We start from the raw sequence: 23,548 nt of genomic DNA on the forward strand, positions 1-23,548 counted from the left end.
GGGGAGAAAACACGGTACAGAGGGGATACTTTCATGATCCCATTAGCATAAGAGAGGCTAAATTATTCATGTGGAGTGCTTAATCTATGGGGAAAAGTATAGTTAATGCACATAGTTTTAAAATGGATCTCTCCCTGCCTCTGCCCTAACACCAGATTCTTGCTGGATTCAGCATTCGCGGGCATTTACGGGAACGCCTGTCACTCTCCCCCGCGTAGACACACATAGACATAGTGTGTGTGTGTGTGTGTGTGTGGGCATATGTGCACTCTTGCTAAAGCGCTGCTGCACTTCGAGCTGTTTCAAGGGGCTCTGCTCTCAGACTCATCCCCTCTTTCCCCTCTCTCCATAAGTCCCGTTCTCATCCTCTCCCTCCCTCTCTCGCCGTTTCCCTCACACTCCTCTCCTCTCTCACCCCTCTCTGTCTCGCTCTCAGAACCGCAGACTACCTGGCCCTCATCCAAAATGTGATTAAAGAGAATGATCAGCTCCCTCAGCTCCCTCCTTCCTTCCTCCTTTTCCGCTCTCTTCTCCTCCTTTTTTTTGTTTTATGTCTCTACGTGTTTCTCCTGACCCTGGGTTGCGTTCTTAGAGTCTATAGATCATGAGAGAAGGAAAAAAACACATGAAAACAGCAAAAGCAAAAAGGAACTGTTAAAGGATGCGGGCTGCCACTGGAGTCGGCTCCACTTCCAGTAACATAGTCTCCAACCCACAACATCACCACCACTCCATCCACACTGTAGCCCAAGCTTTCTCCCTCTTATCGTCTCCTTCCTCCCACTCCTTCTCTTTCCTGCTCTCTCCTCTCCCTCGGCTCTGGTTCGGGCCTGGTCCCTCTGGTCCATAATCATGAACAGGCCCCCCGGCGCGACCCGGCCCAACCAAGCTTGGCCTAGCTTGGCCAGGAACTGGGTCCTACGCAGCAGGAAAGGCACATTAACTGGGTCAGCCTAATGTGCAAACTAATGTTTGGAGAACATGGGGAAAAAATTACCCAGATTATTCTGACAGCAGCTGAGGAGAATGTCTGTCTGTTTTTAGCCATCAAGGGAAAGCTTAGGGGGAGGGACATTTTTTCTCTCTCTTTCTTTTCTTCTCTTTCTCAAAGAAGTAGATGAAGACCAGCTTATCTGAGATTGAGTCGAGCATAATTAAAAAGCAGAAAGAGAAATGTGTTGCAGGGGAAGTAATCATGATTGAATGAACTACAGTAATAGGAGGGGAGTCACTTTCCCTCTCTTTTACCCAAAGGCTGGGGCCAAAAACAAAGATTGAGTGTCATGCTGTTGTATCAGTTCATTATACAGTGGGTTTACACACCCATGTTCCTTTGCTGATTACTCCAGTGCACGTGGTGATGATGAGGAGTGCACAGGGGTCTGATGTAATATGGCTAAAAGGGATTTGAGCGTGTGCCCCAAAGGGCATTTCCACGTCCATTAATGCTGCCGCCGCTGTATTTTCACAGGGATGAAGGTGCTTCAGTTCTTTAAAGGGAGAGTGTTTTCCCAGGAAATGTTCCGTCTTGTTTCAGCAGGCTAGCCTGAAGGGGGTCAGCCAAGAAGTCATCCTTAAGAGGTGATAATCTAATTGCTCTAGTCCTCACCAGATTTGTTTCCCCCTTGTCTGGCAGTGTGTTTGTGTGTGTGTTTACAGAGAGTGTAAGCATGCGTGTGTGAATGCATTAGACATAGAATGGCAGGGCAGAGGCAGCAAGATGCCACCGGTTTCTTCTGTGTCCAACCCCGGGCCCCTTTCTAGATCAGAGAGAGGTTACGGAGGCCAAGTCTGTCAAAGGCACACCTGCAGGGAAAGTCCAAAAACCCCAACTGCCAGCTTACACAGGCCCGTTTAAGGTGTGCTTATTTGGAGTTTAACCCTGACTTCAAATGTCCTTTCCCTCTCTCCCCCTTTGTGTTTGACCAATGGGCCTTGTGCTCTTTTACTTTCTTGCCTTTTCTTCTGCCTCCCTTGGCTCTTTAATCTCCTTCACCACCCCCACCCTCCCAATTCTCCTCCCCCTAATATCCGAACCCCACATCACAGCAAAGGTCCCTCCCAAAAGACAGCAAGCGGTTTAGTGGCTTAGCAAGGCCAGCTATAGCTTGTTCACTTGTTGTGTGGTTTTCTCTTGTGTAAACCAGGGTTTTACACACTGAAGCATATTTGGAACTGAGCGGAGCAGTTATACCCTACAGGTAGTGCTTTAACCATGCTGCCACCGTCCAAGAGAGTGGGAGGATGATAAAGGAAGTGTGTTACAATCCGAGTTCTTCCTCTCTGCTGCTGATTTTCACGCGCACATCTTTCACGTTTATGCAAAGCTTTTGAGGGCATTATGCAAGATAAGCTCATTTTCTAGTCTGATTCCCACTCTAGTACATGCTTTAATGACTCTTAAAGCCAACGGCTGCTTTTTTAGGCATAATAGAAGTCCCGCGGTCTCTCAGTTACCACGTAGCCAGGGTGCTTTTTCCACACCTGATCACTTTTGTTCACCCATTTTATGGCTATTGGGGAGCAGGCGGAGGTGAGCGATTTGACAGTAGTTAGTGCCATGAGCCCTAATGTTTATTGGAAGGAAGAATCTAATAATTTTTGATTACCCCAGAGGAGGTATTAGCCATGTTAGTCAGCAAGGATAATTTCTTATTTACATGCCCCAAGCAGTGAATACTCTGAAGGAACACTGGGGCTAAATGCGCAACAAAACGAATCAAACATGCCAAACGAGATGCTCCATCCTGGCTGGCTGCGGGGCTGAAGCTGAGAAAACCTTCATTATGCATTTACCATAATTCATTTAGAGGGTTATCAATTTGCAGAATACAGAGAAGATGTTTGGAGGGGGAAGCAAGCAAACACCATATCAAACGAAGGAAGAGAGAAAGGAATGAGGGAAAGCGAGATGAAAAGGAGTAAGATATTCAGGGAGAGCTCGGTGCCTGGATTTTTTAATGTTGTTCCAATTACACACTTTTCCATGTTCTGAGGCAGAACTTGCATGTTAAATGCTGCAATCCCCTCTCTTTTACCAGTGTCACACTCCGCCCCCTAAAAAAAAGCAAAAACTGATTTCTTTTTAATGAAAGCCATTTGGCAGAGGAATTCTGTTCTATACAGTTTTTGTTGAGATTGAGGCTACGCAGAGATGTTCTAGTTCAAATATTGTCTTTCTGTTCATTTAGGGTCACTCTTTGTTTGGCCTCTGCCCTGCTTACTCAAGGGCTTCTTGTATCTGTCTCTCGGTGTGGATTTCAGGACAGTTACTACATGTTTTTATTTTTTCTCTCCTGGCAACGCACACTGAGAAAAAAAGACCTTTAAAAGCATCTTTCCCTCTGCCATGAGGCAAGGATGACTAAGGCCCCATTAGAACAATTGCAGGAAACTTAGGGAGACGGGGAGTGTTTGAAAGAATGAAAGCAGACAGAAAACACCACTGTCTTGTGATAACCAGTGCTTGCTTTCATTATCTAAGCACAAAAAAAACTCCACCTTGGAAAAATTGCACTCATTCCTTAGCTTCATTCAATTGAAAATGAAACAATGAAACGGAGAGGTTGGAAAAAAGCAAGACAAAAAAAACAAAACATTTAACATTTTCCAAAGTGAGGGGGGGAAAAGCTGCATTGTTTAGTACGAATACTTACTCCCAGGGATGCAGTCCTTAGACAACTGAGTGTCTGCAGGAGACATCTGTGAAGCCTGACCTTGTGACCCCGGAAAGAATGCTCTTAAGGTGGGGGAAAAAACTGCCTTTACCATTGCATCATGGCCTACAGGACAGCCCAGCAGCAGCACTACAAACACAACTGCTCCAGAAAATAACAACACAACAGACCAACAGTCGATGGAAAAAAAACGAGGTGGAGGAAAAAAAAAGTGGCGTAAGAGAGAGACAAGCAAAAGAGAGAGAAAGAGATACTGTAAATATACAGAGTGAGAAGGAAAAGAAAAAAAGGGAAATGGAGAAAAGGATGGACAGAAAGGCTGATAACATGCACAGAAAACACAGACAGACTTGATACGAATTGTGCCTCACAGGCCTGGCTGTCTTTTACTCCCCCCCCACCCACCCATGAGATCATTTTCATCCTTTATGAGTCAAAAGGAAGCCCAGTTGAAAATGAAAGGTTACACAAGCCAGAGCCCGAGCCCTCGGAGTGAGAGAGGAGAAGATCCCTGCTGCAAGGGCCCTGCTGCTATTCAAAGCACCTGCCATTGTGTGGGCGCCCATCCAGGCCTATTGTTGTGCAGAAATTAGTCGTGCTCCCTTTGGCTCCCTTCGGCTCCAGAGGCATGCGGCGGACCCCCTTGTTGTTTTGGGTTCAGATACGTGGTCGGATAGATGCGTGGCCCTGGCTACCATCACCACTGGCTGTGGCCCTTTGCCCTTTTCTCCCAATGCACAGTATCATTCTGTTTTCTTTTTTTTACTCATCCACCCTCTGTTGTGCACTTCTCAAGAACACTTTCAGGCCAACATTCCTATAGTTTTCTCTCTCTTTCTTTTGTACTCCTACTCTCCTTTCTCCTTTGGTGTATATGCTTATTGTTCTTTGGAGCACCCTCATTATACCCATGGTTATATTTTAAGGGCCTCTCTCTTTGATTTTGGCCTCATGGGGAGTGAGTGGTGGGCTGGTGGGAGCTGTAGGGCTGGCCCAGCTCTCCGGGCTCCCCAGCCAGCGTCTCGGAGAGTGGGCTTGGGGGTATTGTTGGGCTGGGTACCACTGCAGAAGCGCTGGTGCTACAGATAGTGCAGGGGGTGGATGTGAGGGGAAAATTGAAAAGTCAATAACGAAGGCCGCACAAAAAAAAAGAAAGAAAAGAAAGGGTGAAACAAAAGGAGATGGAGAGCTTCAAAAAGCTGAGAGCTATAGAGCACTACTAATTAATAGCATCAGAGGAACAGCTTTTTTCCCTTTCTTCTGGAACTTTAATGCTGCATATTCACTTGCAAGGCAAGGCGATTAGAGGTTGCATTGTGAGTCAGGTCCATCTCACTGCCAGACCAGACTACAGTGGCCATGTTATATGAGGGACGATTGGTAATGTCTCAATGAGAAAATGAAAAACAAACAAAAAAGTGCATTGAGTGGCCAGGAAAACAAAAGACACTTTATTGTAATGCATCCATAACTTTGTAAAACTATTGAACCATCAGTCACTGTGTTACAGAGGAGTCATTTTTGAGCTGTTTCTAATATGTTTTTCCTCCTATATGAATGAGTTATAGTATAAGAAACACTGCTGATTATAATGCAGATCAATACAACACCAGCACAAAGTACATCTTCAGTGCAACATAGAACTGATTTAACCCGCAAATAAGTAAGGAAGTATTTATTTCAAAGCTTTTGCATTGCATTACAGAGGTCTTTTTCATATTTTGGCCACTCAGTATAGAATTACTGTGCATTATTGTCAGTAAGCATGTGTATATTCACATGCATTTGTTTTTCTACATTTGTCAAATTATACCCTAATTCCAAGATACATTGCTGTGTATTCCTACTCAGCCTTGTCAGGCAGCTAATGGAAAGGTGAGGTCCAGGAACGTGACAAAATACACATTTTGGACGGTCAGCGAGGCTGTGTGGCAGTAATTTGAACCAAGGCTTTGCAATTTGTATTTTTTCACAGCAGTAATAGGCTCCTCTCTCACTTTTTCTTGCCATAGCAATTTCCACTGCCAACAGCTGTCAGGCCTCTAAAATCAAAATTAGTGCCATGGAATTGGGCCTTAATGAAATGACCTGCTGGATTTACCTTAAGGAGCAAGGCGGACAGTCAATACTAGCCTCGTCAAAACCCTCTCTCTGCATGCTGCGGCCCCATTAACGAAAGGAAATAGTCTCGCGTAAATGTATTAAGCACTACTTCCACCTTCTAATTATATTTTTTCCCTTCTCCCTTCATAATTCGTTCACGCTTTCATTTGTTCTTAATATTGGAAAAGGCTTTTAACTGGCTTTTCCGTCCTCATGGGGTCACCAATTATATGTCACAATCTATCAGAGGAATGTCAGATGAGTCCTTGTTGAATATTGGGGATAAATGTGGTGTCCCAGCACCGCTAAGATGTGTAAATATGTTTCCTTAAGTTCATAGCAAAAATACATTTCTTTTCATAATATACTGAATACTGTGGCATTAAAGGGTAACACCATGGAATCCAGACTTGTGGGCTCGCCCCGCCTCTTCTTCCTATAGAAAGACGTGAATGTGTGCCAAGGACCCAGTGGAGGACACTGGGCCCTGGTTATTGACTTGTAAAGGAGCCGTTAGGTGAGGGGTCTTGACAAGACATGAGCGTCTGACTCTCTTGTAAAGTAGTATCTGATTTCTCTGCTAGTTGGCTCCCCGGAGAGACCCTCCTCTACCCTCTGTTGATCAGTCTCTTACTCACAGCTGTATGGAAAAACGCAGCGATAAAAAGAATGAAAGAGAAGTTTTGTGAAAGGAGACGCTCTCGTTGTGTATGCCATGATTCCCTGTTAGGGTGAAAATGAGAGCAAAGGGGGGAGGGAGAAGGGAGCAAAATAATCAGCTGCTAGGTGAAAGAGCTGTTTCCAAGAGTTCATGTGTATCTCAGTCAGTATGTCCGGAAAAAAAACGTCTTCAGATAAATGTTTCGGTGAGTCGGGTGATATTGACTTGTCAATAACGGCATCTGCATTTGTGTACAGTATGAAAGTAGCAGAACTGTATCAGTAAGAGGGCAGACAAAGCAGGTATGAGCTAAGCCGGATCCTCACTCCTCATAGATCTGACTAATTTATGAGGGTAAACTGCGCTGACAGAGAGAGAGAGAGAGAGAGAGAGAGAGAGAGAGAGAGAGATGCAGGTGGAGGGAGGAAGTTTTCATTGACTCTCCAGAGTAGGGCAAGCCAAAGCCCCGGAGGGATCTCTCTCAGTTTGAACTTTATCAGGGGCTGCGCTTAATCAATACACTATCGGAAAAAGAATTAATTACTAAAGCAGAATAAAACAGCTGCATTTTAAACCAAGGATTCATCAATTCTGTAATCTCTTGGTTACAGCTCAGGTGTCAGGAGGATCATTTTAGCTCCATGTAATGAGGAACTCTGGGAGTTTACCCCAACCCTCTGCCGTCCTCCTCCTCCTCCTCCTCCTCCTCCACCTCTCTGTTTCTGACCTCCCCTTCCAACCAACACCCAGTCTCTATCCTCTACCTCCTCATCAACATATTTTCCTTTTTTTTCCTTTTTTCCTTTTCCATTCCATTTCCTACCTTCTCAGCTGTTTGTCATCTACCTTCAATATTCTCTCCTTTTATTATTTCTTTTACACTTTCCCTCCTCCCTTGCCCCATCCTTAATAGACTAACTGTATTCTACTCTCTCATCCCCCCCCCCCATTCTGCTACATTCCCTTCCCACCAAATTCCTGTCTTTGCGGGGATGGTACGAAGGGGTATTAAACTTGAAATCTCTGGTGTGAATGCTGACTGGAACGGGACATTCCCGCTGCTGCAGCCGTCAAGCCGGACATTCCTCCGCTCAGGCTGGGACACCGCTGGTGTTAGAGGGGGCATAAGGGACGGGGGATGTTGGTGTAGTGTGCAGAAAAACAACACACAATGCTCAAATAGTGAAAATGTATATATATTTTGTGTATAAACTCGATGGAGGGTGACAATCAAAAGAGAGGATTGGCTGGATGGAAATGAATGGCGTATGGTAACACACTTAGATATTTGGGGACAGTCAAGCCACATGGGGAGTATCCCTTGTGTCACAATAACCTTGGCCACGCTGTTGCCATGACCACTGCCATCCACCTCTCGCAGTCCTTGACCCCAGCCCGAAGCCTGCTAACGGACTGTCCTTGACTCCATCATAATGGGGGATTTCAAGGCAAGTTGAGAAGGGGTTATGGGTGATGAATTGGGTTTTTAGTGAGCTCATTAGGAAGCCAAACAGAGTTTAGACTGGCGGAGCGGGGCAGCAGCACAGTAATCAGTTCTGCTCGCTTTGTTCCCTGCCTCCAGGACATTTGTGTGAAAAAAAAAAAAAAAAAAAAAAGAGAGCGAGGAGAAAAAAAAACTTCATGGTATTTGGCTGATGAGAGGACTGCTGAGCAGAGGCTAAAATCTGATGGTTGACTTGTTGATTTATAAACCTTTTAATCCATTCACTCTACAAACCCCCCCAGCTCTGTGTAGAAACTCCCGTCTCTCCTAACCTCTACTTTGATGCCACTGTCCATCAGGTGTGGCAAAGATGTCTGCAATAAATCAAAGTCGTCCTCCTCTCTCAGTATAAAAACGGGGAGTCTGTTTGTTTGGTTTTGAATTGTAATTGAGGGTAGAGAATCACCGCTCATGCTGTTGTCATACATTGCCTCAAACAGTGGAAGCTGTTCTGAATCACGAAACCACACTATGTTAAAACCAGCACACAGCGGCTCTTTCTGGTGGTTTAGGTACGAGACTTTGATATGCAATAGTTCCTAGAGGGGATTGCAAAGCCATTTCTTCACTAGCAGATGGATGCATATGATGCGTTTGTGTGCTCTCCAGCTCTTTGTTTTCTTTTGCTCTGTGTGTCTGTCTATTCCCTGCTTTCACTACATTATCATTCCAAAGTAGAGCAACTTAGTCATTTTTACAAAGCAAAAAAGTGTGGAAGCAGCTTGTGTTACTAATGATCGTTCTTGTTTCAATTCAAAATAGCCTGCTTTTGGGAAATACCTATTCTTTAATATTTGATGCAGCATCAAACCTTAGGATTAAAGTATGCTTCTCTGTGGGCACATAGTCCTGTTTTTCAATCGTAGCAGTCGTAAATTATAGAGGGTGTAGCCACAATATGTGCAATTTTAACCATTACGAATAGCTCCATTGTACCATATGAAGTTAGGGATAAAATAAGGACAACATCTGGGTAGACAGACACAAGGTTTGGACAGATGCATTGGCAAGTTTGTACATTTGTTTATTAAGAAACAAGGGATGAACCGCGATTACCTGCGAGACCAATTAGCCCCAATTTCGATTTGAAATTTAAGGGGAAGAGCAGCGATAGTGTTGGAGTGCAGGGCGAAGCGGGGTGGAGTTGTCAGGGAGGCAGAGAGTGTGAAATGTCTGGTGGAGACCCAAAGCCCTTCATTAGCCACTGATCCCTGTCTGCTGAGTGAGGAGCAGTCATGGGCATCACAGCTCCCTTTTTAGTTCCCCCAAAAAAGGTGGGGTGAGGGGCTGGAGGGTAGCTACCCCATCCCCTGCAATTTAGCCCTTTGCCATTCATGCAAATTGGGTCCTGACATCTGCAACAGCCTGCCTCCTTTCTTTTATACATCTTTATTCCGTCTCTTTTCTTTAGGTCTTTCCCCCCCCCTTAAATAAAGCCCCCTTTAGATGGGAGACTCTTGTCTCAGCTGACATACAACCTTTTCTACACGCTCCACATCTGTGTAAAAGTAGCACTTTCCTGTGTGTTTATATACCCATATTTAAATATCTACGGGGAAAACATTTCATTTTGCAAGCATTAAAAGTGCCAATTTCTGATGTATTAAGAAAATTGTTGTTGCAGGCAGAAGGTTAATTACACCAATAGTTAGTTCCGTATAAAGCCTTGGATAATGTGCATACTTTGTAAACCCAGATACATTTTTTTAGGGGTTTGGCAGATGATAATCTTATGAAAAGATCAAGTGAGTTCTAGGCAGTGACTCTGGAGAGAAGTCAGTAACCAGGCAGCCTGCCCCCCTTCCTCCCTCTCCCTTCTGGACGAACCACTCTTCTTTGACTCCAGGGGAGAAGCTGAAAGGGGAGGGTGGCTTTGCTCCAGCCCTTGTTTTGGATTAAAAGGTAAAATAGCCTAACTGGCCGTTAAAAACAAGTTTTACCTCCAACCCTCCAGCCCTCCCCTCTCTTTCTCTCTGCTCCCTCCACTTCAACCTCGCCCCTGTATGGCAGGGATGTGCACAGTGGGGTCAGCGCTGCGCCTGTGAGAGGAGAGAGGCCTTGTGTCGGTGGAGAGGCGATAGTTATCTCCAGCATTCCAGGGATGACAGAGAGATATCTGCATGATGGCAGGGTTAGGGGGCTTAGAGAAGGGGCGGAGAAGGGAGGTACAGGAGTTGTTGAGCAACTACCCCCACCACCACCTCCCTCCTTCCCTTCCCTTCCCTTCCCTTCCCTCCCTGCCTTTCTTACTGCCTGACTGCCTCGCTTCCCCACACATAGAAAAAAACCCATCTAATTAGAAGCTCTTATTCCACTTCATTTAAGGGAACACTTAATGATGTGTTTTTTGGGGGGAGACAACTACGCATTACTTCTCATGCAAAAGGAACCACTCAGTCGTTGCACTCAGGATGCAGATACAGCTGTGTTTGAGATGGAGGTTTGTCCTAATTTCTGCCGGGTGTCATGGCTATTGGAGGACAGAGGGAAATGTGGCAGTCCTCTCCCCTTCACCTTTAGCCGGCGTCCTGGTGGTAATAGGGGGGCGGTAAAGCAAAGGCGGGTAGTGACATCTGAGTTTGGCAGGGGAGACTTGCTGAAGGAGAGAGTTTGTTGTAATTGCTCTGACAGGTTTTAGGGCTGTTAATGACTCTGGCCCGAGCGCTACCAATTTGTCAGCGTGCTTGCTGTTTACTAAGCTGTTGTTTTATGGTCCAGTGCAAGGGGCTGCTGCTTGTTTAAGCACAGATCAGGAAATAATCAGCGTAAAACACTGGCTGCAGTGGTGCAGCCGCACTAAAAACAGTTCCGTCTAGAGCCCTCATCTACTGTATGGATCTGAATGAGCGCAGTAAACCATATGGCGGGTGGTCACACAAGGACACACAAACACACATGATGGGTTACTTGTTGTGTGAAAATGGACGCTCAAGTGTGTGTTTTATCATCAAAGGGATTACGTTCTACTCGTTAACACTCGTCTGTGTCGTATGCTAAGGAGTGTGAACCATATTACTAGCATGCCGCTATAACCAGAAGTCCTGTAATCCCCAGTTCGGCACAGAGCAACAGAGGCTCAGCCATTCCACTAGTGTGAATAGAGCCTCTGCGTGTTTGTGTATGTGTGTATGTGAGAGAGATTGTGTGTACGTCAAGAGCATGTGGTCCCAAAGACCCCTTCGTAAATCCATAATAAATAAAAGGGGTAACCAGACGGACAAAAGAGGAGCCCCCACTGCTTCTCTCATTCGCTGCCATTTGGGGGACTGAATGTGCTAAACGCCGCTTATGTTGGCTGAAAAGTTGAGGAGAAAAAGAGGGTAAAGGGAGGCTCTCAATCCCCCTCTTCTTTTCTCTTCATTCTCTGCGGCCAAGCCTGCAGGGCTTGAGGTGTGGTAATAGAAGGGTGTTGGATGTAGGGCTTTAGAGGGTCACTATGGTGTGCTAAGGTAGGCCAAAGGAGCTCCTGCTACAACAAACCTCTTAGCTTCTGATCTCGATCTACTTCTCTTTCCTTCCGACTCCCCTCATGGGTTTCTCTCTACTCCTCATTTGGTTGAGCTCGGGTGAACATGCCTGACTAGTTTGGGCTGACAGGGGTTGTGGGGGGTCTGTTGTAATTAGTCACTTTAACCACAGCTTCCATAAGCCACTGCCTCTACACTCTTTGCTTCATTACCCTGAAACAAATGCCGGGGCCTCCCAGTGCAAAATCACTGGGCAGCCTTTGGAGTAGTACACACACAACATCCAAAGCTTGTCTGGAGGCCTTTCAGTAGGTGTATTAATAGTACAGGGAAGAATAAGTCTGGAGTGTTATTTGATAACTAACCATGACTGGGTTTGAATGTTTTCCAACTATTGACAAGTCATTATTCATTCATGCATGGGTATGTCGGAATGGTGGAGCAGCACAGGGAGGGCTCACTGATATGTGTTACTTGCGGCCATTTCAATAATGCTTCCAGGGCCGACTAGACCTCAGTGGCTCCCTTAGGGGCAGGGTGCCTCCGAGACATGAAGCCCGATCTCTAGAGTCATTAAGACTCTCCTGAATTCCCCTTTACTCTCAGTAGACACTGCAGGACACTTTGTGCTAAACCAGTTCTTTGTGCAGGAAATCCTGAAGCAACCCTGAATGTGCCAACATTAGATAAGCAGAGTTGCAGTGTGTTTACAGTCCTTTCCCAACCCCTTAATGAGCTCAGCCCTGAGACCAATTTACTCACAGGGAGATATATCTGAATGCATTTTTAATAACCACCCACTGGTGATTAGAGAGGGAATGTATGTGAGCAAAATTTGCTCTTGGACTCATGCTTGTTTGTTTGTCAGTGTTTTCTTTCACTCTCTCGCCCTCATTGCATCTGGTCATTGTCTTCTATCTCGCCCGATTACACCTTCTCTCTTTCTGTGCGTATTAAAACAGGCACAAACTTTCATTGCAAGCACTTTATCTCAAGATATTGATAGAGTGGGTGAGGGAGAAGGAGAGAGGAGGAAAGAGCAAGAGAAGACAGACAGAGAGACAGGGGGGGGGGCTGTCTTTTTTCCGTCTCCAAGGGCGCTGCTTTTCCAAAAGTGCCTGGGGCTACACTCCAGCACCTCGGCTCCCCTAGGCCTTTCGGCTGCCTCCTAATAGCCAACCCCCATCTGTGTCACATGGCCAGATGATGGGACGCTTCCCCCTGCTCTGCCCTTTTTTTTTTTTTTTTTTTTTTTTGCTTTCCCTATTTTTTTTTTTTTCAGAGTGCACATCCACACAGGTTAGAATGGCAGAGTTGCCAGGGAACAGTCAGAAGCCATTAGCGTTTGGGACAATTTGCCCTGCAGCGTTCCTTCTCTTGCTCATAAGAAAAGAGTGGGGGTGGATGCAAAGCACCAGCTCGCCTTTAGATGTAATGAGGTTGTGCAAGTTGGGTCTTCTTTATTCTTTTTCTTCTCCGTCTTTTCTTCCCCCCTGCTCCTTCTTGTTCCTCTTCTTTCTTTCTTTGTTTTTTCTTTTCGCCTTCTGTCCACACTTTATTTTCCTACGTGGTCTATTTGGAAATCACATGTTTCTGCACACATATATATATAACTTCAAAACAACTATAAATACAGAACACAAAATGTGTGCTTGAATGCCACATGTCTGGTCTGTGCACACATGACAGTAGCCATGTGCATGTGAGAGAAAGACAGAGGGAGAGAGGAGCTGAAAGCCTTGGAGTCTGGTTTCACCCTTGCGGGCTCGGGGCAGGAGGCAGCGAGCATGCTGGGTAATGAAGTGACAGGTCAGTCTGTAAATACGCATGGGTCGCTCTGGCCCTGGCCAGGGGGGAGGCTATCGCATTGCAGTGAAAATGGAAACGTCAATAAAATTAATCTGCCAGCCTTTTGGCCACTGTGTGGTTCCATTGGATGAGCCTGACTGATCACAGCAGGAGAGGGATTTGGAGACTAGCTCGAAAATCAACACAAAACCTAGCGGCACACAAACAAACAACTAAACTGTGTATCAACATTATTCAGTGAAGCTCAAAAGCACAGAAACAAGGGGAGGGTGGTTGAAATGCACAGCTCACTAGTTGTTGTTATTGAAGTTTAAAAGCAAACTGGGGGAGTTAGACTTGACTTCCGTCTGGGTCGCATTTCTCAGGAAGCCCCTCACAGTCAGGGTAGGGCTATGGCCAGACCAAAGTTTATTGTTTTAGGCTTTCCTGAACAAGGATTCGTACTTAGCCTGGGATTTACGGCATTTGCCACTAATGAATGCCCATTCTACAATTACAACACCCCTAGCCGGTGTCCCCATTCCCAAATGTCCTTCAGAGGGGCCGTTGCTTCTTTAACTTCACACAGGGAGCGCAAAGTCGGCACTTCTCTGTTTTCCTCTTTCGTGTGGCTCTGCGCTAATGATGTGGAAGGAAAACACTGTGCACAGAAAGAAAAGAAAGACAGAGAGAGAAGAAAAAAGCGAGGGAAAAACAAGGGCGAGGAAAAGGAAAATAGAGAAAGTAGTTAGAAGTGAGGGCCCCTGCTGTCCTTGTAGTCTTCATTTATTTTGCATTTGATTACACTGTCGGATCTTTTTTCTTTCCCCCTTTTTAATGTTATTAGTTCAAATATTTATGCGAGATTAAGGCTTGTATAGGTGGTTGTGATTGATGCCTCCCCAAAAACAGGAGGACATGCGAGTCTGGATTTTGAGAATGTCAGGGTCCTTCTCTGCCTTAGTGGAGGAGTTTTTCAGATACATAATTTAGATGCCCTCAAGGAAGGCTTTCAAGGCATTTGTGCCCGGGGGCAAGAAAAAATAACTATGACTGTTAAAAGTAAATCATTTTTGCTAATGCACAATTAATGCTGGGGAAGAGGAACAAGAAAAAAGGCCAGGGACAAAGATGGAAACTTCGATTTAAAGGAGAAATCGTGCCTTGGTTATGTGCATGTTGTTCCTCTTGAAATCAAACGCTGACGGACATTAATGCAGGCGAAGCCGCCGCTGGCCTGTCATGCTAATCTTGTGGCGGAATGGGGAGGGGTTGCTGCAAGAGAAGGGAGTCGGAGAGGAGGACTAAGGGAGTCGGGGCTTGGGGTGGGGTGGCGTGGGGGAGGCAGACGAGTCCATTATGTGCATCGAAGTGCAACAATGACCCACCCCAAATCACATCCTTTAATATACATACTTTAATGCTCATGCGTCTCAACTGGATTCTGTGAATTATCAACTCCTTTGAGTTCTGTTTGTATGTGAGAGTGTGTCTGTGCACGCAACATGAATTTACCAATGTATTGTATGTGCCCGCTATAGCTCCTTCCTGTCCCCTTTGGCTCTCTTCAAAAGATGAAAAAAAAAATGCTCTACATTATGTCAAGCATGCAAATTTAATTGAATTAATGACATGAGTCCGAGCCTCTACTGTACTTGAAGGCTCCTTGTCCTCCTTTTTTTGTCATCTCGCTCCATTTTTTTCTTTCCTCCTCCTACTGTAGAACTGGAATGAGGAACCTAGTGTTTCAGCATCCAACCATAATATTACAGTCATTAACCCCTATTCCCCTCTCCCGTGCTCTGGGGTATAAAACAACCCTGCTAGGCCTCTGCGTAAACCCCTCACTCGCTGTACAGGCCTTCCTCTAAGGCCATCTAAATCCCCCTACCTCCATATCTCCACTACACAACACTGGCTTTGCTGCGGCGATACTTTAGGCCTCAGTACAGTGCTTTTGAATTCCTTAGTTTCCGTGGTATTTGTCCATTTATCCATTTTTCATAAGCCTTAAACTCAGCTTGGACTGCTTGAACTTCTGTTTCAGCTCTGAGAATTTTTTAGATCGTATTGTATTATATTCTGAGTCATTGCTGTTGTCTGGGATGTTATTTAACCCCGGGTTTGGTTTCCGTCCAGGAGATGGCTTAGACAACAGCGTTGCATCGCCTGGCACAGGGGATGACGATGATCCCGACAAGGATAAGAAGAGGCAGAAAAAGCGTGGCATTTTCCCCAAGGTGGCAACTAACATCATGAGGGCGTGGCTGTTCCAGCATCTCACGGTAAGCACGGCCATTACTTGTGGAGATAAACATGTATGAAAACAACCCAGATAGAAACACACACACACACACACACACACACACACACACACACACACACACACACACACACACACACACACACACACACACACACACACACACACACACACACACATCTGTCACATAGTTGTTACTGAGTAGGCAAGGGAGTGATTGACGGCTGTGCTGTGATGCTCACCTGTCAGCCACCTGTCAGAGGGACACAGTGACCAGGTCAATCTAATCAGTTTGGACTGTTTGCTCTGCTCAGCACACTCTGAGAGGGAGATGGCCCAAAAACCCATGACATTTACTCCAATATGAGATGCACTGTTTGTTTGGCCTGAAGGAGAATGTTTTGGGTTTTTTCTCGGACAGATTAAGAGAAGTAATGGTAGTTAGTGGAGAATGATTGTGAGTGTAAAGGTGTGTAAAAGATTTAGGTTGAGTACACATATTTTTGTTATCCTTTACGGTAATTCCTGTGTAGCTGTAAGACGTTTATGTGTACAAATTTCTAGGCCGAGAGATACTGTATATTATTTTTTTATTGGATAAACTCACATTTAATAATCCGGTTGACGTGGTGACATATTAGTTTTTGTTTGAGGTTGGGATGGTACATGCTAAAATACATCTGAGAGTAAGTTTTTGTTTGCCAGCTGACACTGGCTCATTCAATTCACTAAACACACTGGTTCTACATGGATCAAATATTCAAATGCAACAGTAATTCAAACCTACTTGGCAAAACGAACACTCTTTGCTTAGCCGTTTTATGTAAGTGACAGTCTGTGTTTCCGTCTGTCTATCGGTGCGTGTCATGTATAAGGGGAAAGGACCACATGTCCCCCACCCTCACTAATGTCAGGACATTATCAGAACATCAGGCTGTATTGATTTTGCAACACAGGTCAGATTTCAGGAGGAGGTGGCCACCTCACGACACATAAGCTGCTCTGTGATCATGTGACTCGCTGTCCCAGAGACGGAGGGACAATGTAAGGGGGAAGGGAGAAGTAAAAGGAGAGAGAGAGAAAGTAGAGAAGACTTAGTTCAGAGCTTCAGCCTTATGGATCATCCACATATTTAAGCGGGTCAGTGGGCCCCAGTGCACCCTGTACCCCCCTCCTTAAGAGTGCCCACCCCCCTGCCCAAAGCCCCTGTACCCTGATTACCTAACCAAAAGCCCAAGTAATGTGTGGCCAGCAAATACGGCCTAATTGAAAGGGCTGTAAATCCATTACATATTGGTCAGGGATAATCAGGAGTGCTTTAATCACTTTTATCTATTCAGGAGCAGTGAAGCTGCAACAGCAAAGCCCTGAGCCTCGTAGGCCTTAGCGGCTCCACCACGCCAGTCTGCATGCTTATTATTCTCATCATTATCAAAATGACTTCACAGCTGTTCACAGCTCCATCGCTCCCTGACTGGAGACCTCTCACCAAGCCGCGCAGACCAGGCCTCATTCAGAGGCAGAGGGCGGGAGGGAGGATAAACTTATTTATTTTTTGCTTTGGGTTCTTTTCCCCCGCTGAGCTTGGAGTAGAACGCCTTGTTTGTGTATGACTGGGTCAAACAAGGGAAAATGTTTCATTCAAGTGGAATTTAGGTTTGCACTGTCCGTACGTTCAAATGCGCATGCACAAATGACATGAACAAACGTTATGTAAGCTATGACTAAAAACTGCCCCTTGATTTGTCATCTTTCTTGGTGAAAGCTTCACACAGCTTCAGCGCTCTCATCTGCAAAAGATGCGGAGAGAAAGACAGAATGACGCTTACAGAGCTTTTGAAAGAGTCGCCAACAATTTTCTTTAGAATTGTTTTAAAATTGAATTGAAAGAGAGGAAAGAGGGGGGTGGGGGGGTGGGTCATTTTTCAAAGAGCTGGTTAATTCAGGCAGTGCTTTCTTTTTCTCTGTCCCTCTCTCCTTTATCACAACCCCTGCTTGTAGATGTTCTCTCCAATCTTTATTTGTTTCTTTTATCTAAAGCCCCGACCAGTCTTGTACAAATAATAATCCCTCCCTTTTAACCTGCCTTCATTTCTCTACTGAGGAAGAGGACTAATTGAATTATCCCCCTTCTCACCATCCAATTCTCCCACCCATAAACTCTCTCACTCACTCCCTCTTTCACACACACGCACACACACACACACACATTAGCCACTCTCCTTTCTTTTAATTTGTTAAGCAAATGTATTTGCCATTGCTGGATGCGTTTGTGCAAGGGTGAATTCTTGGGGACTTTGGCCCCTGAATGGCCTATAGCAGCATTCTGCCATTCATGCATTCATTAACTGAGGGGTGAGGAGTGAAAGGAACGGCCTTGTATTTTCCTCAAACTGCGGGGCCAGCATGGAGCTCCTCTTCTATGAGCCACAGGGGTCTCTCTACATATGTTCTCAACATCCAGCTATTGTCACATCTTCTGAAAAGCTCAAAAGGACAGGACCCCCCCCTTCACACAGAGAAAAACAACACAGGCCAATAGTAACAACTGTTGGCTTTTGGATTCAGTCTAACAAAATTGCCCTCTCCCCTCCCACCCTCCCTTGCTTCACTCTGACCTCACACTCTCTTGGGAGAAATCACAAGATGGTCTTCTTCATGCCAGTCGCTTATAGAAAGTAGCCATCAACCCCACCATGCCAGCATTCCAGCTGAGGGGAAAATACGTATTTTGGCGCCATCGGGATCTCACAAAATCTACAAATATTCCACAATTACTCTGTGGGGACTGTTGATCCCATATGCACATGCACTAGAGAGCACGTGAGCTGGCCACCTTAAATGCCCCATATGTAATTGGCAAACGGCAGGACAGATCAGCTGGTGTTAGCTGGCAGAAGAGGGTCAGGCTGTCTCTCCACTCCCTCCTTCTATCCTCCCTCCCACTCTTTCTCTCTCTAATACCCCCCTCCCTCCCCAGGAGTTTCTGGATGTCTTCCAGCCACATTAGTGGAAGGTAAATCCCAGACTGTTGGTATAAGCTTTCCAATACTGCGGGGAGATTATGTTATCAGAAAGGTAAACTTCACTGTTAGGGGTAAAATGTTCTACTGCACTTCAAAAGCACGGACCACAAAATTCAGGAGAGGAAGAGGATAGGTAGGTAAAGGGAATGTAAGATAGAATAAGAGAAGTGAAAAGAGCGTGTGGCAGGCAGAGGAATGGAGAGGCAGGGATGTTTTTTCTTATTCTTGCACAAGGTGATGCCCTTTTTTGGGGGGCAAAGCAAACTCTGAAATCTACAATTAGCCCCTTGGCGCCCCTGGCCTTCCTTTCCTCTCACCCCCTGCTAGCCCCCTGCTAGCCCTGGCTCACCCCTGTAAAGACAAGGGTCGGCCACGCAATGAAAACAGGAAGCACTCAGATACAAAGATACCACTCTGGGCTCTGGCCTTGTCTTTTGACTAGTGTAAACCCTCAAACACCTATGAAAATAAATAGGGGACCTTAGGAGCAAACCAGGCCCGTTGAGGGCTGGCACACGTGTGTATGTGTGTGTTAGCTAGAAAGGAGGGAGGGGGAGAGGGGGTGAGTGGGGGTGGGGGTGAGTGGTCAGTCAGATGAGTAAGAAGGTAGCCCTCTCAAGCATCAAGCGTCTCAGGTTTTGTGCCGGGCCACCCTTTGGCCTGGGTGTTTGGGGAAATTCTGTTAAGCTGCTAAGCCAGGTGTATTGGTCCCCTGGGCTCCTTGAAAGGAAGTGATATATCCCTTGGTCATTTGGAGAGTCCTTGGACTGTGAGCAGTAGAACTAGATTCAGATGAGAAATGTTTATGATTAGATGGTATTTAGAAATAGTTATTAGTACAATACATCATTGTCTTTTATATTTGACAGTATATCAATAAGTATTGACTCACAGAAAATTGTGTTATTACATTTATAAAAATGGAGTATATACACTCCCAGGTATATATATATATATATATATATATATATATATATATACATATACATACACTGCCATGCTAATACAGGCGTTAACCAGAGTGAGGACACATCACACTTTGTGAGGAGATGAGTACATTGTGCTGCAAACATCATTAGACACTAGTGACAGTGGCTGCCCCCCACCTCCTTCCAATCCCAGCCCAACATAGCATTAGTCTCCATGACAACATGGTGTCATCGTCAGGTCGAGCCCTCCTAGCCGCTCTCTCGACCGCCCTTTATAGATGCACATAAAAGAGCCAGCTAGGGTCATTCACAAGACATGAGCGCAGGCAAGGCCAAACCCTGGCAACGGATGTTTGTCCCATATGATAAACAAGTGTACAAGTCCATCCCTCAAAAAGAGAGGGCATGTTGTTGGAGTAGACTAAACAGTCAGCTCTGTAGGATCCCCAGCTTTGTTACAGCTCCTCTAGTCCTTCTAATCCTTGTGTGTCGTTCCAGTACAAGTAGCATTTAACTGGTGGAGACACACATCTGCAAACAGTTGGAACAGGAATACCCAAGCCCTTTCTCCTTTTTCACTGAACTGCCGAAAGCTGTTTATACCATAGTTGCTGGTGCTGTCTTTTCAGTATACATGGCCAAATAATTGTCTTTTTTTAAATAAAAAAACCAAAACATGTTTGGGTGGTTAGTGCATTTACATCAGTTTGAAAATGAAAGTCATTAATATTATAAAGAGGCAACTATGTGTCAGCGACGTACACTGTTTGCTTTACACCTCCTTAGCTTTTTGTGAGTTTGATGAAGAGAGGGTGGAGACAAAGCCGAAGGAGGAAGGGAGAGGGTGCGGAGGGTTAGGGGTAAGACCAAGGGGTGAGGAGGGGGTAAAGAGGGGGCTCCTTAGGGTCAAAGAGGTGGGAGCCTGGAGGAGGCCCACACACTAATCTGTCATGTGCTCGTTTGCCTCGGAGCCCAAAAGTCAGCTCTCCAGTCACCCGTAGCAACCCAGGCGACAGTTTGGTTCACTGCCGCTGCCCAAATGTGTGACTATCAGTGGGAGATGCAGGAAAGAGAGTCATCACGTTACTTTTGTGACAACACAGATAGCTTTGTGTGCGTGTGTTTACAAAACAGGCCTAAGTAACAATATGAAAGGGTAGTTTGGTGATGTTTAGCACAGGACACATTGAAAGTCATTGATAATGACTCTGAAGGAGATCTTTTGGGGTGGGGGGGTTGGTGCCTAGCTATTGTCTAGTCACTGTGTTCTAATGTTGCTGCTCAGCGACCCTGGAAAACAGAGACACAAGCCACCCCAGCCTGCCATCTGTTCTTCCCCAGCCGGGGCCGTCACAGAGGGGCTCCAACAGCATGGACAGACCTCACAGGGAAAGACGCTCAGACCCAGACACCCCCGACACTACAGTGAAAAGATTATCAGCAAATTATTTATTTTACATAAGAATCTCACTTTCCTTGTCAGAACTCATTAATAAATTACTTTTTTTAGAGAGCAGAAAACAGAAGGAAAGTTTAGAAGGGGGATACAGTGACTTCCAATTTTCACAGGCTGTATAATTATATGACGGGTCGCATCGACTTTGCCATCATGTGGTAATTTCCCAGTGTTAGTGTGTCACAGCTCTTTGGCCGACTAAAGCCTTGTTTACAGTGTGCTTTGGCATAGTAGGTAGCCGTTCCAGAGGTTTAGTGTTTTTCGCAGCCCTAATTCGTTTCATGCTCCGACATCAGACCTTTACACTTTGCCCCCTAATCCAGATATGTCATAGTTTCACTTCAAAGACAACTAACCCCACGTGGAATCTACTGACATATGAAGCATGGCGCATTAACCCTGCATACTATACAGTCTGTGTGTGCTTGTAAAAAGAGCAGACATGTTTGCTGTTTCATTCTCATAGGCTTGTTTATCCACAAGATGAGCATCATGCTATTATGCATGTGGAAATGCTGGGATACCTGCACAACCCCCCCAACACTGTCCTGGCTTTTCCCTCCCTCCCCGCTAATTTGCATTCCTGCTGTTTGCATCCTTATGCAGGTTGTTTAATGAAGTAGCAGAAATGAGTGCTTTCGCTAAGGGACTGTTTACGACACATTCCCCACTGCATGGAGGTGATTAAGCTGTGTGAATCTCCCCAGTGTTTGCCAACGGAAAAAAGAGTAACCTCCGGTAAGACAACAGCAAGGTAAAACAAAGAAGGAGAGTGTATGTGCGTTTCTTTTAAAGGAAGTTTTACAACAGTGGTGTCCTCATAGAAGACCGGGAGCGGAGCATGGGTTTCACCGACCCCTGCAGAGGTGACTGCACATGCCCTGACCGCAGCAGAATACAGGCAGGGATAGGCCTGTGGGGGGCAGTCAGATTTATAAACCTCCCCCCCCCCAAAGAAAACACATGCACAAAGCTGAGGAGACCTCTTTAAGGCCCTATGCTCCGCTAAGAATAAGAACCAGCGCGACAACATTTCCCTGCCTTCAGCACAGCGGCACAATCCACTGCTGCTGTAGTCATAACACTGATCCGTTGGCTAGGACCTGGCTGTGGGAAGTAAGGCTGAATGACGTCATGTGTAATAAGGGACCCCGCAAGCTAGTCTGTGATAGTGTACGTGCACCCGCTGGAAAACCAAGGTTATTAAGATGGTGGTAGCTGATTCTGTGCCGTTTTCCCTTTTCTACACTTTTGGGGTTATCTTACTCATAACAAAATGTATAAGAGGATTTTGGTTTCACATCTTACAGCTAGTTTCCTTAAATTACCCCTTAGCCTTCCAGGGGTACCGCCCTGCAGGCTAGCCTCATCCCCCCACGGTTGATTGCGGGGTTGTGGCAAGCGCCGCCAGAACGGTGGCTGCTGCATGCTGGGGGACCATTGAGGCCAATGAGATTCTGCTGCAGGCCTCCAAGCTGCCCCAGCGTTGCTTTGATATTCATCTCACACCAAGAGAAGAATAATGCATAAGGGGAAAGGAGCAGCACAAGTGTGGAAACAGCAAACCCGGGCTAAAGAAGGGAGGGAGGCAAGGAAACAGAAAAGGAATGGGGATGGAGGCATTGAGTGGAAATCAAAAACAGACCTAGTGTTTCTCTGTTTGGTTTGTCATGGGACTCTGGTTGCACCAAATCCCACTCCTGCCATTTTGTGTGATTTTTTATTTATTTTCCTCCCCTCCCCTCCTACCCCTCTCAAATGCATGCTTTTGTTTTGCCCAGCACTCAGTCCAGGGGCAGGCAGTGGGATTCCTGCACAGTGGGGTCCTTATAACTGGGAGCCGTGTCTCTTGTTCTCACCTCTTCCCCTTACTTCCTCACCTTTTTCATTTTCCTCCCCATTGATATCCTCTCGCTTTCCCTCTCTGAACATATGGACTAGTTTTTAAAGAGAGCGCCCAGTCCACATCAAAGACCGAGGCTGAGCGGGTCAATTTGTTGCTCTTTTCCCCGACTCTTCCCCCCTCCACTAGCCTCAGTGGACCCTCCCTGCACCGACGCCATTTACCCAGAATGCTCCAATGCTCAAGCAGTTCTGCCTAGCATATATATTGAGCGTGTGTTGTCAGTGTCTGTTCTCCACGTAGAGCCGACCTCATTTACTTCAAACCTCCGAATTTCTCTGCAGCCACATCCCCCTAAGATCATGTAAGGCTATACACATGAGCATGTGTGATAGAAAGCAACCCTTGTATCAAAAAATAGCTGCACCACATGCTGATAAGAAAAAGCAGATGGGTAGAAGAAGAGAATCAAAGAAAGAAAATCAAATAAAAAGAAAAAAAGAAAATATATATGAATCCAAATCGAAGCAGAGCAGGCCTTGGCTCCAGATGTGAATCTCTCTGAATATTGATCATGGAGAAAGCTAGTCCCCTATATCCCCGGGCCTGCAGCGACTGACACACAAAGCACCTCTCTAAAGCCCATAAACCAGCTTGTACAATTATTTAGATATAGAGGGCGACAACAGCAGTGTATGCCTCCCAACCCAGAACCTCCTACTGCTCCTCCTGCTCCTCCTTTCGCTCTTTCTCATCCGGCATGAAGATGAAGAAACTAAAAAGGGGGGCAAATGTGTAATTAGCCACACATTTGTGAATCCTCCTTAATGT

At 45.8% G+C, this 23,548-nt stretch overlaps 1 protein-coding gene across 5 annotated transcripts in view; it reads left to right on the forward strand.

The window, feature by feature from the left end:
* The window catches only part of meis2a (Meis homeobox 2a), a 78,403-nt gene that overhangs the window by 17,375 nt on the left and 37,480 nt on the right, over positions 1-23,548 (forward strand). For 4 of the 5 annotated variants that reach the window (XM_054613682.1, XM_054613683.1, XM_054613679.1 and 1 more), the window contains exon 8: positions 15,340-15,485. In XM_054613682.1, the coding sequence (XP_054469657.1) occupies positions 15,340-15,485 (146 nt within the window). The remainder of the gene's footprint in view (positions 1-15,339; positions 15,486-23,548) is intronic. The other variant, XM_054613680.1, reaches the window with a different exon arrangement.

This window comes from Anoplopoma fimbria, chromosome 15 (genome assembly GCF_027596085.1).
Source record: "Anoplopoma fimbria isolate UVic2021 breed Golden Eagle Sablefish chromosome 15, Afim_UVic_2022, whole genome shotgun sequence".
Taxonomy (NCBI): Eukaryota; Metazoa; Chordata; class Actinopteri; order Perciformes; family Anoplopomatidae; genus Anoplopoma; species Anoplopoma fimbria.